This window comes from Bufo bufo, chromosome 6 (genome assembly GCF_905171765.1).
Source record: "Bufo bufo chromosome 6, aBufBuf1.1, whole genome shotgun sequence".
In the NCBI taxonomy this organism is placed as follows: Eukaryota; Metazoa; Chordata; class Amphibia; order Anura; family Bufonidae; genus Bufo; species Bufo bufo.
The window spans coordinates 401066065-401083846 of record NC_053394.1 but is presented as its reverse complement, the minus strand read 5'-3'; the positions used below and the strand labels follow the sequence as shown (position 1 = coordinate 401083846).

General features: G+C 41.6%; 2 protein-coding genes across 2 annotated transcripts in view; one reads left to right on the top strand and one right to left on the bottom strand.

The window, feature by feature from the left end:
* The window catches only part of LOC121004459 (zinc finger protein 260-like), a 68723-nt gene that overhangs the window by 29612 nt on the left and 21329 nt on the right, over window positions 1–17782 (bottom strand). The window lies entirely within an intron of this gene.
* LOC121004489 lies at window positions 1491–10915 on the top strand. The gene is made up of 7 exons (XM_040436746.1): window positions 1491–2197; window positions 2527–2796; window positions 2876–3208; window positions 3990–4256; window positions 4336–4656; window positions 10157–10423; window positions 10503–10915. Exons 1-7 carry the CDS (start codon window positions 2178–2180, stop codon window positions 10510–10512), a joined length of 1488 nt encoding a protein of 495 aa, XP_040292680.1. The 5' UTR covers window positions 1491–2177; the 3' UTR covers window positions 10513–10915.

The window sequence follows — 17782 nt, the reverse complement described above, 5'->3', positions numbered from 1 at the left end:
ATGTTTTTTAGTAAATTTTAATATTATATGTTTCACTATACATCTATATTGATTTAATAAATATTTTTATATCAATTCTCCGTGTGGCATCAAGTGGTGGTGTGCCCTACTACTTTGAATTCTATCCTCAAATTATTTCAGAGGATTGGGTGAATCCTCCTTGCAGGTGCACCCATACCACTCTTGAGCAGTAGGTGAGCCCTCTCTAAATATTAGAATGTATTTATTTAACTCACTTATGTAGCGCTTTTACAGCCATTAGTATCAGGCTGTCCCCAGTGGGGCTTATAATCTGCTAATGTACAGACTGGATAACACCACTCATAGTGAACTTAGATTGTGAGCCCAATTGGGGACAGCGTGATGGTATTGTCTGTAGAGCGCTGTGGAATATGTCAGCGCTATATAAGTGCACACCATACAGTCATTGGATAACACCACCATATACTGACTGACCAATTAGTGTATGGTGGTGTTATCCCTTCACTGTATGGCAGCATTATCCAGTCACTGTATGATGGTGTTACCCAGTCACTGTATGGCGGCATTACCCAGTCACTGTATGATGGTGTTACCCAGTTACTGTATGGTGGTGTTATAAAGTGACAGTATGGCATCGTTATCCAGTCACTGTATGGTGGTGTTATCCAGTCAATGTATGACGGCATTATCCAGTCACTGTATGATGGTGTTACCCAGTTACTGTATGGTGGTGTTATAAAGTGACAGTATGGCATCGTTATCCAGTCACTGTATGGTGGTGTTATCCAGTCAATGTATGACGGCATTATCCAGTCACTGTATGGAAACGTTATCCGCTCACTGTATGGTGGTGCTATCCGGTGACTGCATGCTGGTGTTATCTGGTCATGTTATGGGTCTATAACGTTACAGTGTTTGTTATTCAGTTGTGGCATGAGCTATTATTCAGTATGGTGTGCACTTATTTAGTGCTGATATATTCCACAGCGCTCTACAGACATTAGCATCACGCTGTCCCCAATGGGGCTCACAATCTAAGTTCACTAGGAGTATGTCTTTGGAGTGTGGGAGGAAACCGGAGAACCCATAGGAAACCCACACAAACACGGGTAGAACATACAAACTCCATTGAAGATCCTGCCCAAAATTCTGTGGGTGGTGACATATGACATCACCACACCAGCCGATGTGATGTCATCACGGACAGCACGAGATTTAGCACTAGATCTTCAATCAAGATGGCGGCTGGCGGCTTTTCGCAATAAAGTAGATGAGGGTAAGTATGATTTTATTAAGTTTTTTTTTATTTTACACTGTAATATTGATGTCAGATGCCACGATCAGCAATGAACTCATCATCTGACAGGAAGTGCACAATTGCCGTTCCCTGCCATTTCACCCACTACTTATAAAGAAATGCTCTTCGTAATTAAGTAAATAGTAATTCATTTTTTTGTAAAATTCAGTAAAGCAGCCAAATCGAATTTTCCTATACTTCGCTCCTCTCTAGATATGATCATCATGTGACCAGTGCAGACGCGGATGGTGAACTACATAAGGAGGAACTTCTGTGCCTGAAGGAGAGGTGAGTGGTGTCCTCCAAGAAATACTGGGAGTTGTACTTCTGTATCCCTCTCTATGTAATGTTCACTGGTGTCCTACAATAACAGTCTGGACTTGCTGGGAATTGTATTTCTCTCCTCTTATAATGTCCACTGAAGCTATATAATAACAGTCTGGTAATGCGGAAGGTTGTAGTTATCTCCTCTTATACCTTCTCCCTGTAATGCCAACTTGTGTTCCATAATAGCTGCCTGGATCCATGAAGTGAACTTTATTCCTTGTATAGTGCTATCTGCAGACCTGATCCTACCCTCAGGCATCAAGTTACTAAGGTTCAGACCATGCCCCCGTAGTCACGTTGTCCTATCAGAAGCTTCACAGGCGGATCTTTATCTAAGACACGCACTCACACACATTGTTAGACTCTTTCTAAGACGGTGTGTTCAGACAGTTTTCTGAGGAACTACTTTGTGCTTAGCAAACTTTAGCTTTTTTCGTTTTGCCTTTTGCTTCATTTGAGGAATTGGTGTTTGATATTCTTACATTTGTCTTTTGGCTACTACTTCTGTGAGGTTTATCGTTTTTTTGTTCCAAACATTTAATCTTTTGGATATTGAATTCGAGTGACAAGCATGGAGTCTGAATCCAAAATGTAAGTACATGCATTTGTTATTAGTATGTGTTTTAAAAGTTGTATATAAAATGTCTTCTCAGATCTTCCTTTAGCTGTTTTGTAGCTACTGTGTTTCTACAATCTCCATTCGAGTGTGTGTGTGTGTGAACAAAAACTAGGTTAGAATGGGGGTAGGTGTGACCAGGGCCCTCTTCCTGCCAAGGTCTAGTAGCCATTGTTCTGTTATCACTAAGTTAATATTCAGGACATTTAGTGGAGCATCTTGTGAAGTTAGTTTTGGTTCCTATGAAATAAAACTATGGAGTTTGGAAATTTCACAACTGTTAACCTTTTTCATCCTTAAACAGCCAGAACAGAACTCCCATGACATGCCCTGTCTGCTATAGACCAGAGAAGATCCTCTCTACACATCTAAAAAGAAAGTGTATGAGGCTTAATACCGAAAAGGAGAGGAAAGCTTGCTTGGAATCGGCCAAGAAGAGGCTGATGACCATAGCATCAAAGGGCACTGCCATTGATTATGAGGAGATCGTTTCTCTGGGATCTTTGTTGGAAGATGTTGTTCCCTTTCTAGAAGACAGAGGCTTTTTAATAATCAATAAGCCAACTACAACCAGGTATGTTCCACTTCTGTCTGCCTATTGCCTTACGTGTGAGTCTGCCCCAGGACCCAGATTCATATTTTATATTTTATAGGAATGTCAGACACAAGAGAACATCTACCTCTGTTTCTGCTGCCACCTCCTCATTGCCACAGCATGTGGCGGCCTTTCAAGCAGATCCATTTAAAGGGAAAGATGTTAAGGACACACCAGGAACGTTCAATCCTCAACAAGATATGGAGGTCGCACGGGTCCATGTGAAGCCTGAAAAAGAAATGGAGGATGTTCCAGCTCTAGTGAAGATGGAGAACCAAGATAAGGAAGAAAACAGTCCAGGAGAAGACCATGGGGAAGGACAAAACAGAAGAGAAGATGAAGGAGAGAACAGTGAAGAAAGTGTTGAGAACCCGTATAGCAAGGCACAGAGGTTAGTCTATACCGAGGCTTTTGACAGCAATAAGGCATCTGACAGCAGTAGCTAGTGTTGAGCGAATCGAAGTCTACAAACAAATTTCAGGGAAAATTTGATTTGCCCCGAAGCCAAATTTCCTCATGCTTTGTGGTAGCGAATTGATTTTTCCTGAAATTGCAGTAAAAACAAAAAAAATCATACTTGCCTCATCCATTTGATCGTGATGGGCTGCCAGCCGCCATCTTGATTGAAGATCTCGCACAAAATCCCATGTGCTGTGATGTATGACATCGCCACACCAGCCAATATGATGCAATCGTCACAGGCCGTGCAAGATTTCACGTTAGATCCTCAGTCAAGATGGCGGCGGCTGGCTCGTCGTGATCAAATGGATGAGGGAAGTATGATTTTAAATTTTATTTTTTTTATATTATTTTACACTGTGTTAATACTGTCATATGCAGCAATCGGAGATGAAGGCGGCATCTGAGGGGTACAGTGATGGGGGCGGCGCAATCGCGGCTCCCTGTCATTGCATCCACTACTCAAACAAAATGCGCTTTGTGACTAAATAATTCGTCATGAAGTGAATTATTATTTTTTTATTCGTCGAAGCAGCCGAATCAGATTTTCAAATACTTCGCTCATCACTACTAGTTGCTATTGTTCTGTTATCGCCAAGTTAATATTCAGGACATTTAGTGGAGCATCTTGTGAAGTTAGTTTTGATTCCTATGAAATAAAACTATGGATTTTGGAAATTTCACAACTGTTAACCTTTTTTGTCCTTAAACAGCCACAACAGAACTCCCATGACATGCCCTTTCTGCTATAGACCAGAGAAGATCCTCTCAACACATCTAAAAAGAAAGTGTATGAGGCTTAACACGAAAGAGGAGAGGAAAGCTTGCTTGGAATCGGCCAAGAAGAGGCTGGTGACCATAGCATCAAAGGGCACTGCCATTGATTATGAAGAGATCGTTTCTCTGGGATCTTTGGAAGATGTTGTTCCCTTTCTAGAAGACAGAGGCTTTTTAATAATCAATAAGCCAACTACAACCAGGTATGTTCTACCTCTGTCTGCCTATTGCCTTACGTGTGAATCTGCCCCAGGACCCAGATTCATATTTTACATTTTATAGGAATGTCAGACAAAAGAGAACATCTAGCTCTGTTTCTGCTGCCACCTCCACATTGCCACAGTCTGTGGCGGCCTCTCAAGCAGGTCCATTGAAAGAGAAAGATGTTGAGGACACATTCAAGCCTCAACAAGATCTGGAGGTCGCACAGGTCCATGTGGAGCCTGAAGGAGAAATGGAGGATGGGCCAGCTCTAGTGAATATGGAGAACGAAGAGGAAGAAAACAGTCCAGGACAAGGCCATATGGAAGGACAAAACAGAAGAGAAGATGAAAGAGGGAACAGTGAAGAAAGTGTTGAGAACCCGGCTAGCCAGACACAGAGGTTAGTGTATACAGAGGTTTTTGACAGCAATAATACAATGTAAATAAAAAAATATAATTACATCATACTTACCTCATCCATTTGCTTGCGACTGGCCAGCTGCCGCCATCTTAATTGAAGATCTAGTGCGAAATCTCGCACGGCTCGTAATGACGTCATGTCTGCCCTTGTGGCGACATCATACGTCAACGGGCACAGGATTTTGTGTGAGATCTTCAATCAAGATGGCGGCCGTCTCTTCGCGCCCAAACGGATGAGGTAACTCTTCAGTGTTAAACCTCATACACTTTCTTTTAAGATGTGCAGAAAGGATCTTCTCTGGTCTATAGCAGACAGGTCATAAGTTATTATTTTTTTTCACCGCCATTTTAGGCTAAATGAATTTGCTACCACGAAGCACAAGGAAATTCGGCTTTGTGGCGAATTGAATTTTCTCTTAAATTTGGATCGAATTCCACTTTATCTGGTTTGATTCGCTCAACACTAATAATTGCCTGGCTACATAAAGTAAACGCTATTCCTTGTATAGTGCTATCTGCAGACCTGATTCTCCCCTCACCCATAGTAAGGCATTAAGTTACTAAGGTTCAGACCGTGTCCCGTAGTAACGTTGTCCTATCAGAAGGTTCACAGGCTGATCTTTATCTAAGACACACACTCACACACATTGTTAGACTCTTTCTAAGACGGTGTGTTCAGACAGTTTTCTGAGGAACTACTTTGTGCTTAGCAAACTTTTGCTATTTTCTTTTTGCCATTTGCTTCATTTGAGGAATTGGTGTTTGATATTCTTACCGTCTATCTTTTGGCTACTACTTCTGTAAGATGTATTATTTTTTTGGTTCCAAAAGTTTAATCTTTTGGATATTGAATGGAGTCTGAATCCAAAATGTAAGTACATGCATTTGTTATTAGTATATCTTTTTAAATATATAAAATATGTCTTCTTATATCTTCCTTTAGCTATGTTTTTGTAGCTACTGTGTTTCCACAATCTCCAGTTGGGGTATGTGTAAACAAAAACTAGGTTAGAATGAGGGTAGATTTGACCAGGGCCCTCTCCTTGCCAAGGTCTAGTACAGGGATCAGCAACCTTCGGCACTCCAGCTGATGTGACACTACAATTCCCAGCATGCTCCATTCATTTCTATAGGAGTTCGGTGAGGAGCAGAGTAAGTATGCATACTGGGAGTTGTAGTTTCACAACAGCTGGAGTGCCGGAGGTTGCCTACCCCTGGTCTGGTGGCTAGTGTTGAGTGAATCGAAGTCCATGAACAAATTTCAGGGAAAAATCAATTAGCCACGAAGCTGAATTTCCTCCTTCTTTGTGGTAGTGAATAGATTTTTCCTGAAATGGTGGTAAAAACTAAAAAAATCATACTTACCCCATCCATTTGATTGTGATGAGCTGTCCGCCGCCATCTTAATTGAAGTTCTCACACTAAATCCTGTGCGCGGTGACGTATGATGTCACCATGCCAGCTGTCGTGATAACGTCATCAAAGGCCACGTAAGATTTTGAGCTAGATCTTCAATAAAGATGGCGACGGCCAGCTCCTCCCGATCAAATGGATGAGGTAAGAATGATTTAATAGTTTGTTTTTTTTACACTGTTATTACTGTGAGATGCCGTGATCAGCTATGAACACGGCATCTGAGGGGTACAATGATGAGGAGCAGCGTCATTGCACCCACTACAAAGAAATGCGCTTTGTGATAAAGTAATTCTTCAGGACATTTAGTGGAGCATCTTGTGAAGTTAGTTTTGGTTCCTATGAAATAAAACTAATGGATTTTGGAAATTTCACAACTTTTTCATCCTTAAACAGCCACAACAGAACTCCCATGACATGCCCTGTCTGCTATAGACCAGAGAAGATCCTCTCTATACATCTAAAAAGAAAGTGTAGGAGGTTGTCGCCAGCAGTCCAGGCGATTCTGGCTTGATATTTTGAAGCCTTGAGGATAGTGGTTTGTCTCTTGAAGCAGCCGTCGAGAGACACGTCTTTAACAGTGGGCAGCCCTGGGGCTTAAATGCGTTGTATTGTCATTCCCAGGGTTCTGATCTTCATTTTAATGATCATTAGTGTTCCCTAGGGCTCAATCCTCCCAATTCCAATTATGTGGAGGTCCAGGAGTGTAAGCCCTGGGTCTCTAGACTGGACTCTCCATGTGATCAGCCTTGGGGTTGCAAAAGCTTGACTCTATGTGTTTAACTATAGTCAGCCCTTGGGAATCTGACATGCACAAGCACTCTTATCCATAATTATAAGCAATATCTACAGATACTAGAGTAACAAGGCCACTAGGTGGAATCTGAAGCCCCAAGGGTGGAATAGGTAGCAGACACAGAGGTGAATGGAAGTATCACAGCCATTGTCAGCCCTGTGGCTCCAGATTTGACTCTGCTAACTTGACTCTGAGTGTTCAGCTATGGTCAGCCCTTGGGAATCTGAATCTCTCATCTATGATCTAATCAATATCTACAGAGACTGGGGTAACAAGGCCACTGGATGGGTATGGTTACCCTGCTCTCAATTACCTGTATAGCAGCATGCACAGAGGTCCATGGAAGCCCTAGAGATTTAAAAGATAACTCGCTGAAATGGTGGTCAGTGAGTCAATGTACCTATCAAAGGTGTATTCAATCTGAATATGTACACTAGCAGATATAGAAGTGGATGCAATCCATAGTGTGTCATTGTCAGCCTTGGGGATTCAGACTAAGGCTACTTTCACACCTGCGTAAGGCTACTTTCACACTAGCGTTCCGAGCGGATCCGTCTGATGTTTCATCAGACGGATCCGCTCCTATATTGCAGACGTTCGCATCCGTTCAGAACGGATCCGTCTGCATTAAAACTTAGAAAATTTTCTAAGTGTGAAAGTAGCCTGAGCGGATCCGTTCAGACTTTACATTGAAAGTCAATGGGGAACGGATCCGCTTGAAGATTGAGCCATATGGTGTCATCTTCAAGCGGATCCGTCCCCATTGACTTACATTGTAAGTCTGGACGGATCCGCTCGCCTCCGCACGGCCAGGCGGACACCCGAACGCTGCAAGCAGCGTTCAGGTGTCCGCTCACTGAGCGGAGGCTGAGCGCTGGCAGGCGGATGCATTCTCAGAGGATCCGCCTCCATTGAGAATGCATCAGGGCCGGACGGCTGCGTTCAGGGCCGCTTGTGAGCCCCTTCAAACGGAGCTCACGAGCGGACGCCTGAACGCAGGTGTGAAAGTAGCCTTGGTGCGGATCCGTCTGGTATCTGCACAGACGGATCCGCACCTATAATGCAAACGCTTAGATCCGCTCAGAACGGATCCGTTTGCATTACCATGAACAAAAAAAAAAAAATATATATATATATATAATAATTTACATTGAAAGTCAATGGGGGACGGATCCGTTTGAAAATTGAGCCATATTGTGTCAACTTCAAACGGATCCGTCCCCATTGACTTACATTGTAAGTCTGGACGGATCCGTTTGCCTCCGCACGGCCAGGCGGACACCCGAACGCTGCAAGCTGCGTTCGGGTGTCCGCCTGCTGAGCGGAGGACAAACGGTGCCAAACTGATGCATTCTGAGCGGATCCGCATCCACTCAAAATCCATTAGGGCTGGACGGATCCGTTCGGGGCCGCTTGTGAGAGCCTTCAAACGGAACTCACAAGCGGAGCCCCGAACGCTAGTGTGAAAGTAGCCTTAGCTCTGTGTGCTCAGCTACGGTCAGCCCTTGGAAATCTGTAGATATTGCTTATATTATAGAAATCTGTAGATATTGCTTATATTATAGAAATCTGTAGATGTTGCTTATATTATAGATGAGAGATTCAGAGACTAGAGTAACAAGGCCACTGGATGAGTATAGTTACCCTGCTCTCAGTAATTATTAACAAAATGGTAAAAACATCATAACAGTTTAATAATTTAACAATAATTAACAGAATGGTGAAAAAAACATTATAACAAGAATATACTATCTTAATATTACACTTGGACAAATGATAGCATTATTTTATATCTACAATAAACATAGCAGCATGAGGTCAAGTGTCAAGCCAACTTAGCTCTGTTCCTTCACCGAATGAGTTTTTACGGACACCATAGTCAAATAACAGTTCTGTGCCAGGTGAAAGGTTTCTCTTTGCCTCAAAGAGAATAACTGGCTGTTTTCCGTCCTTCACATGTTTGAGCACAGGTTCAAATGTGTGTGGCCTAGTTTCTGGAAGCTGTATTTATGTAAGTCAGTGACCAATGAAAATAACGAATTATCACGAAGTTTTATTATTCTAGCATGACACCTTCTAACAAAAACTAGGAATTGTGACCCCTTCAAGGGGCCCAAATTTCACACCTTGCCAGGGAGTGGTTTCTGTTCACATCTACCCCTATTCCAGTAGTAGTAAAAAAAAAAAAAAAACTTTATTCCATGGGTGAAAACAAAAACAGAAAAATTATCTCCTGGGGCACCAAAACTTTAGTTTATTGCAAATAAATAAATCATAATAAAAGAGAAATGAATATAAAAAATACATTAAGTAAACTTTATTCCTTCAGAAAAATGGTCTTCTGGGCACTATCTGCTGACCTGATTCTCCCCTCACCCACAATAAGGAATCAAGTTACTAAGTTTAAAACCATGCCCCTGTAATCAAGATGTCCTATTAGAAGCTTTACAAACTGATCTTTATCTAAGACACACACATTGTTATATACTTTCAAAAAGGGTCTGTTCAGACTTTTTTGAACTTGCTAAAAAAGCAGCTCTCTAAACCATTTTGTGCTTTTTGCATAATTTGCAAACTTTTGCTATTTTCTTTTTGCTATTTACTTCATTTGAGGATTTAGATTTTTGATAGCCTTAAAATTTATCTTTTGGCTACTACTTCTGCAAAGTTTATTGTTTTGGTTCCAAAAGGGAAATCTTTAGGATATTAAATTCAAGGAACAATCATGGAGTCTGTATCCAAAATGTAAGTACATGTATTTGTTATTAGTATCTGTTTTAAAACCTAGACTAAAGTTGTATATAAAATAGTTTTTGTTTTGATTCCTATTGTGAGGGCTAATTTTTTGTAGGATGATCTATACTTTTCATAGACACCTTTTTGAGGTCTGACTTTTTGATCCTTTTTATACATTTTTGTTGTAGTAGGTGAAGTGGCCATTTTGATATTTTTTTTTTCATTTCACCATATGGGATAAATATTTTATATCTTAATAGTACATGGCGCTCATGTTATTGCTTATATTTTTTTATTTTATTTATTCATTTTTTTTAATTTTGGGGAAAGGGGGGTTATTCGAAATTTTATATATTTTTTTCCTATAGGGAACTATGACAAGCAATAATCAGATTGTTTATCTCATAGACTCCAGAACATTAACATTGGAGTCTATCAGAAATTCACCACTCTGCTCCCACAGTGACACAGGCAGGGGTTCCACAGAAACTAATGTGCAGCAAAAAACAACAACTTTTTTTTGGTCTTTAAACAGCCATAACAGAACTCCGATGACATGCCCTGTCTGCTATAGAACACACAAGATTCTCTCTACACATCTGAAAAGAAAGTGTATGAGGCTTAACACTGAGGAGGCCAGGAAAGCTGCATTAGAATCGTCCAAGAAGACCCTGGTCAACATAGCATCAAAGGGCACTGTCATTTCGTTTGATGAGATCATGTCTCTGGGATCTCTGGAAAATGTTGTACCTTTTCTAGAGGACAGAGGCTTTATAATAACAGACAAGCCAACTTCAAACAGGTATGTGCTACCTCTGTATGCCTATCGTCTCATGTGTGAGTCCATCCCAGTACCCAAATTCATATTTTATATATTCTAGGAATGTCTGACACGAGAGAACATCTACCTCTGTGTCTGCTGCCACCTCCACATCGCAAGTAGCGGCCTCTCAAGTACAGCCACTTCACACGGAAGAAGATGAGGACACAATCCAACCTCAAGAAGATTTGAAGGTCGCACATGGCAACGTGGAGCCTGAAGAAAAAATTGAGGATGTGCCAGCCGAGGACCAAGATATAGAAGAGAGAGACAGCATTCCAGAAGAAGACCATGAGGAAGAACAAGGAAGAAGAGAAGATGGAGAAATGGAGGAAATTGATGACACCCTGGATAGTCAGTGTTTTGCGACAGCCTAGGTCTTCTCAGTATTGGTAAAATTTCTTTAGTCTATTTAGTTGCATTTTTCTTCTAAATTATAGAATCCTTCAGACAAAGTGGACAGTGGATACAAGAAAGAAGATGATGGCTGAAGGGTTGTACCAACGTTATTTATTAGACAACCCAATGCTGAAGGGCTTTGCCACCTATCTGAAGGACATTTTGAAGGTCAATAATTATAAACAGGAGGTTGAAGATGTTGCAAGGTTCCTTTTTTACATGAACCAAAAGACTAAACCTGCAATTCGTAAAGGATGTGGAAAATGCCAACTCCTTCTTTACCAAGCTGAGGGATTTGAATATAGCAAACCAGACCATCTTCAACTACCTGAAACATGTCCGGAGGTTCATGAGCTATCAGCTAAGATCCACCAACCTCTTTACAAAAGTCCTGTGATTTCTTTCACAACCAAAGACATACAAAAGAGGTTGTCAAAGGGGATTTCTAGAGAGGTTGCCAGCAAACGGTGAGCTATTCTCTCTCTCTGTACATATATACATACATTAATATATGACGAGAGATAGACCAGGCACTCTATATATGTTGTCACATATGAGATATTTATTTGATACACATAAAATCAGTTAATACAATCAGCATAAAACTATTGAACATCAGTATAAAAATAGGAACAATCAAAATATGTTGCAACAATAATATAGCAGCAATATGGAATAAACGTAGCAATGAACGCAGCAATAAAGTTCAAACAGTAATCCAGCGGTACCGCTATTGTATTCAAACAGAAAACCGCAAACTGGTTATACATCCATTTGTATCAGGATATCAAATAATAGTGGCAGCGCCAAGTCACAAATGATTTCGCAAGTGATTCCAACTTCAAAGAGTTTTTGAATGTGCGTGATTCCGCTTCTGGCTTTCTATGCCAGTATAGACAAATGAGTTAGCAGTCTTTTCAATATGACCGTAGGACCAGCAGGTTAATGCAGTAAGCATTCATGGTGGCGTCCCACCCATTCCTAATTGCTATTGCACTGTTACCTTTAGTCTGGTCGTTCCACTCCTCTGGACGCCGGTTTTAGTGGTCTGATGAAGGGGCACACCCCCGAAACGCGTATGGGCTACACCTTGCACCGGCATGCTGGCAAAGAGTCTCCCCTAGACTTGAAGTAAACTTTGGAACCATATAACAACTCGGAAGACGCCTGGTCCCACGGAGCGCCTTATCTGCTGATGATACAAAGCACAGTCAGCCGACATCCATCAGACCACTAAAACCGGCGTCCAGAGGAGTGGAACGACCAGACTAAAGGTAACAGTGCAATAGCAATTAGGAATGGGTGGGACGCCACCATGAATGCTTACTGCATTAACCTGCTGGTCCTACGGTCATATTGAAAAGACTGCTAACTCATTTGTCTATACTGGCATAGAAAGCCAGAAGCGGAATCACGCACATTCAAAAACTCTTTGAAGTTGGAATCACTTGCGAAATCATTTGTGACTTGGCGCTGCCACTATTATCTGATATCCTGATACAAATGGATGTATAACCAGTTTGCGGTTTTCTGTTTGAATACAATAGCGGTACCGCTGGATTACTGTTTGAACTTTATTGCTGCGTTCATTGCTGCGTTTATTCCATATTGCTGCTATATTATTGTTGCGACATATTTTGATTGTTCCTATTTTTATACTGATGTTCAATAGTTTTATGCTGATTGTATTAACTGATTTTATGTGTATCAAATAAATATCTCATATGTGACAACATATATAGAGTGCCTGGTCTATCTCTCTTCATTTGTATCCATTTACCTGTGGCTGGGTGGGCCACTTTAGACCAAGAGCACCTGATCCACATTGTCTAACCGAAGTGATCCACAGATTTTTTCCTCTGATACAGTAATATATGCTTATTTTATATAGTAATATCATATGTATCTTATTTTTAGGTACCAGGCATTGACAACCTCTTCAAAGACACCCCAGGAATGTCGCAGGCTTCTAGATGTGGCAAAACCATCATTCTTACAGTGTTTCAAGGATGTCCAAGTTGGAAACACTGATCGAGAAACATATCTAGAAATCATTTTATTATTTGGAGGCCCTGCTTGTATTGAAACATCTACAACAACCAGGGGTTAGTGCAAAATATGACCGTGAGTCACTTTTTTATCCTCTTTCTTCATTCTTATTGTTGGTTTGCTTTTTTGTCCATTAAACTTTTCCAACTCTTGGCTCTTAGGTTTCTGAGTGGAAAGAACGAATTTCCCACATATATAATGGGGAAGATCTTGCTATAATTGGTGTTAAGTTACATAAGACATCTTCACAACAAGTGGCTACTTTTTTGCTAAACAAGGAGGAAGAAATGGTAAGCTTTCTCCAAGGTTATAGGTTAACATAATATGGAAATAAGACATTTCAATAATTTCTCATATCATTTTTTATAATTTGGGGTGTTAGATTTTTTCCCACAGTGGTTTAAAGTCTACTTTGGAAAAAAGTGAGACCAAAGTTGCTAGACAAAGACTCGCCAAAGGAAAGATTCTTCCTATCTACCTCTGGAAAAGAGATCTATAATGTTTCCAATGATATCTTGCGGTACCACAAGAAGTAAGATTAAAAAAGTCACTTATCATTTTCAAAGTGTAAATATAGTTCCATATCTCATGTGTTTACCATGTTCTTTTTAATCCTAGATTCAAAACTTCCCAACATCTCTAGCCAGCTTGTCAGGAGCGTTTGTGAAAACTTGGACCATTCCTAATTATTCGGACTCAGAAAAGAATATGTTTTCCAAATATCTGGCACATACCAACCTCACGGCTGAAAGAAGCCTATAGAGAAAAGACACTAACAGACATTTGCCACGGCTACTACCTAGTAATACAAGCAGGGCAAGTCACGAGTGATGAGCCACCAAGCCAGCACCTCAAGGTACTTGATTGTGGGAGTAAAAACAATTCTTGCTCTGCAATATTGATTGCTAAGTCATTTGAGTTTTATATGTTTCCTATAAAGAAATCTGGATCCAGAAGATCGTCAGGCAAGCCAGGATGAAGAAGACTCGACTGCAAAGGATGACGACAGGGAGGAAGACGAGGACATCACTTCCCAGGACACAATCAGTGACCAGGATGATACTGGCTGGACTTCAAGGTGAATAGACTGCCAAAATAATATCATTGTGTTTTGCTAATGAGTGGGCGCTTTCTATGATTTCATATTAATGTTCATTTATGTTTTATTGCAGAGCAAAAAATCCCTGATTTCCAGCGATGTCAACAAGGTCCCAGAAGCAGAGGCAGACAGCACCAGCAAGCTCTAGCAGGTAACTATACCAGAAATTGATTGATTTTAACCACTGCAGGTCATAATACACACCTCAGCTGCTGAAGGACCTCATAATACACACCTCAGCTGCTGAAGGACCTCATAATACACACCTCAGCTGCTGAAGGACCTCATAATACACACCTCAGCTGCTGCAGAACCTCATAATACACACCTCAGCTGCTGCAGAACCTCATAATACACACCTCAGCTGCTTCAGGTCATAATCCACACCTTAACCACTGCAGGTCATAATACACAACCTAGCTGCTGCAGAACCTCACAATACTCACCTCAGCTGCTGCAGAACCTCATAATATACAACCCAGCTGCTGCAGGCCTAAATACACACCTCAACAACTGCAGGTCCATAATACACACCCCAGCTACTGCAGAACCTCAGAATACACATCTTAGCTGCTGCAGAACCTCACAATACTCAACTTAGCTGCTTCAGGTCATAATACACACCCAATCTGCTGCAGAACCTCAGAATACATATTGTAGCTCCTGCACAACCTCACAATAATCAACTCGGATGCTGCAGAACCTCATAATACACAACCCAGCGTCTGCAGGCCTAAATAAACACCTCAACCACTGCAGGTCATAATTAGAGATGTCCCGATACCATTTTTTTAAGACCGAATACCGATACTTTTATTTAAGTACTCACCGATACCAATTATGGTGTGGTAATGTTTTTACAGCAAATTCCAATTTAATTTAGTCATTGGGGAGATTTATCAAACCTTGTACAAAGAAACATAGCAATGAAAAAAATTAAAGCTGGAATTTGGTTGCTATGGACAACTGCTCTACTTTTCCTTTGTACAAGGGTTAATAAATTAATAAATGGGCATATAACAGTGTTTCCCAACCCAGCCTTTGGCTGTGCGGGCATGCTGGGAGGTGTAGTTTTGCTACAGCTGGAGGCACACTGGTTGGTGATCACTATTATATGCCCATCCCCCCCACCTTATTTTATTATTCCCTTTTTGTCTGTTTTAAAATGAAATGGGGAGAAACTCACTGAATTTCTCCTCCTTTTCATGCACCACCATACCCACCTGGCCTGCTGCAATCCTTCCCATGCGGATGCACCAGAGTACTGGGAGGAAGTGGCTTTAACTTCCTCCCAGTGCTAGGCAACCGCATGGGACTTGGGAGCCGCCGCACAGAAGTCCCGCCCCCACGCCGATCAGCTGGGACACCTTGCCGTCCCCACGCTGATCGGCTGGGAGCAGCGCCGCCGCCCGGAAGACAGCATGGGACCCGCCGCCGCTGATCTTGGACACGGGACCCGCTGCATGGCCATGAGGTATCGTCCCTGGTACCGGCGACATTTGCACAAGTACAAGTACTCATGCAAATGTCCGGTATCGGCCCCTATACTGATACTGGTATCGGGACATCCCTAGTCATAATACATACCCCAGCTACTGCAGAATCTCCTAATACACAACTTAGCTGCTTCAGAACCTCATTTATGTTTTATTGCAGAGCAAAAACTCCCTCATTGCCAGCGATGTCAACGAGGTCCCGGAGGCAGACGGCACCAGCAAGCTCTAGCAGGTAACCATACCAGACATTGATTGATTTTATTTGGTGGATAATCACAAATGTTCCAGTGAATGTCCTGATATCAGGTTATAACGTTGGACTTTCTTCTTTCTTTCTTTTTTCCTCAGAAGGACTGAAGATCTCCAGAGAAGTACACGACTTCGAAGATAATGAGCTTCTATAGTCCAGCCATGGACTATATTTTACACACTACCTTTTATACAAATGCACACAGTGTTTTATTGAAGGATGCTACTAACTCCAACTGGCAGGTCCGTTTTTGCGCCGAAGGATGACCCTTCTTGTATTCGCCTTACTGTTGTTTATGGACTACCTCCTATCCTGGGAACCCATCTGTTTAGGAAGTGCATGTAGCATTGCAGCGATGATGAGACAACCCTGACAGAGGCCAAAATAAAGTTGGTCAATGATGTATCCGGGTGCTTGCTATGAGGATCGCTGAGCTGTTATGAGACATAAATGCACGGAAAACATGATTTGGTTCCTAAGGAAAGGCAGATTTATTATCACCTTTATTAAAATCTGTGTCTCTTCTTTAGAACCGAAGTAGTGGAAAAACCTGCAACCTTGACTGTTATAAGTTCAAAAGAGGACAAGTTTGAAAAATTCATTAAAAAGTATCCTCTTGGTGTGGAGAACCACCCCCTCAAAAAATATGCCTTGCTGAGTCTGCTGTCCATGGGCAACACTTATATGACCGGTGGAGGAAATTGCAGAACAGGATGCGAGTGCACTATACAATCGGTAAGATTAACATAACCCTAATGCAACAGTTTACCTCAGGAGGTGGCCATAGCAGGAGCAGTGGATAGCCTCCTTCACATCCAAGCCTTAATACATTTTTTGATTTATTCTTGACAGGATTGCTTCAAGATCATCGGCCAAGTGAAGAGGAGCTGAGGAAATGCATTGGACTGCTATGGAAGAACAATCTACCAAGAATCAAAGACATTTTAGAGCAATGGAAGAAGTGATTTCAGTGGAAACAGTGACATTCGTTTTTTGTTGTTTTTATTTGCCGTGGTTTGGCATGATGGGGTTTGCTGAATAAATATAATTTCATTATTTTTTGGGACTATGATAATGGGGGTTGTTCAGGGTTTGAGATAATGGGGTTTGTTCAATAAATGCACTGTCATTATTTTTTGGTGTTTTGGATAATGAGGTTTGATCTATAAATATATCCTTCTTTTTTATTGAACACTTTGTGTCTGGAACTTTATTAGGGTATATTTAGGGTAATGGATTTTGGTTAGCAGGTAAAGATTAATGGGGTTTTCTAGCATTTTCACAGACCTCACAGGGAGACCGATCATTGGTTACACACATAACCTCATAATACACACCTTAGCTGCTGCAGAACCTCATAATACACACCTCAGGTGTTTCAGGTCATAATACACACCTTAACCACTGCAGGTCATAATACACACCCCAGCTACTGCAGAACCTAATAATACACACCTCAGCTGCTGAAGAACTTCCTAATACACACCTTAGCTGCTGCAGAACCTCATAATACTCACCTCCGCTGCTGCAGAACCTCACAATAATCAACTCGTATTACACAGCCCAGCTTCTGCAGGCCTAAATGCAAACCTCAACCACTGTAGGTCATAATACATACCCCAGCTACTGCATAACCTAATAATACACACCTCAGCTGCTGCAAAACCTCATAATACTCACCTCCACTGCTGCAGAACCTCATAATACACACCTCAGCTGCTTCAGGTCATAATACTCAACCTAGCTGCTGCAGAACATCATAATACACAACTCTGCTGCTTCTGGTCATAATACACACCCTAGCTGCTGCAGAACCTCAGAATGCACATCTTAGCTTCTGCAGAACCTCATAATACTCAACTCCGCTGCTGCAGAACCTCATAATATACAACCCAGCTGCTGCAGGCCTAAATACACACCTCAACCACTGCAGGTCATAATACACACCCTAGCTGCTGCAGAACATCATAATACACATTTCTCGCCCATATTCCTTGGGGGACACAGGAAACCATGGGTATAGCTCTGCTCCCTAGGAGGCGTGACAC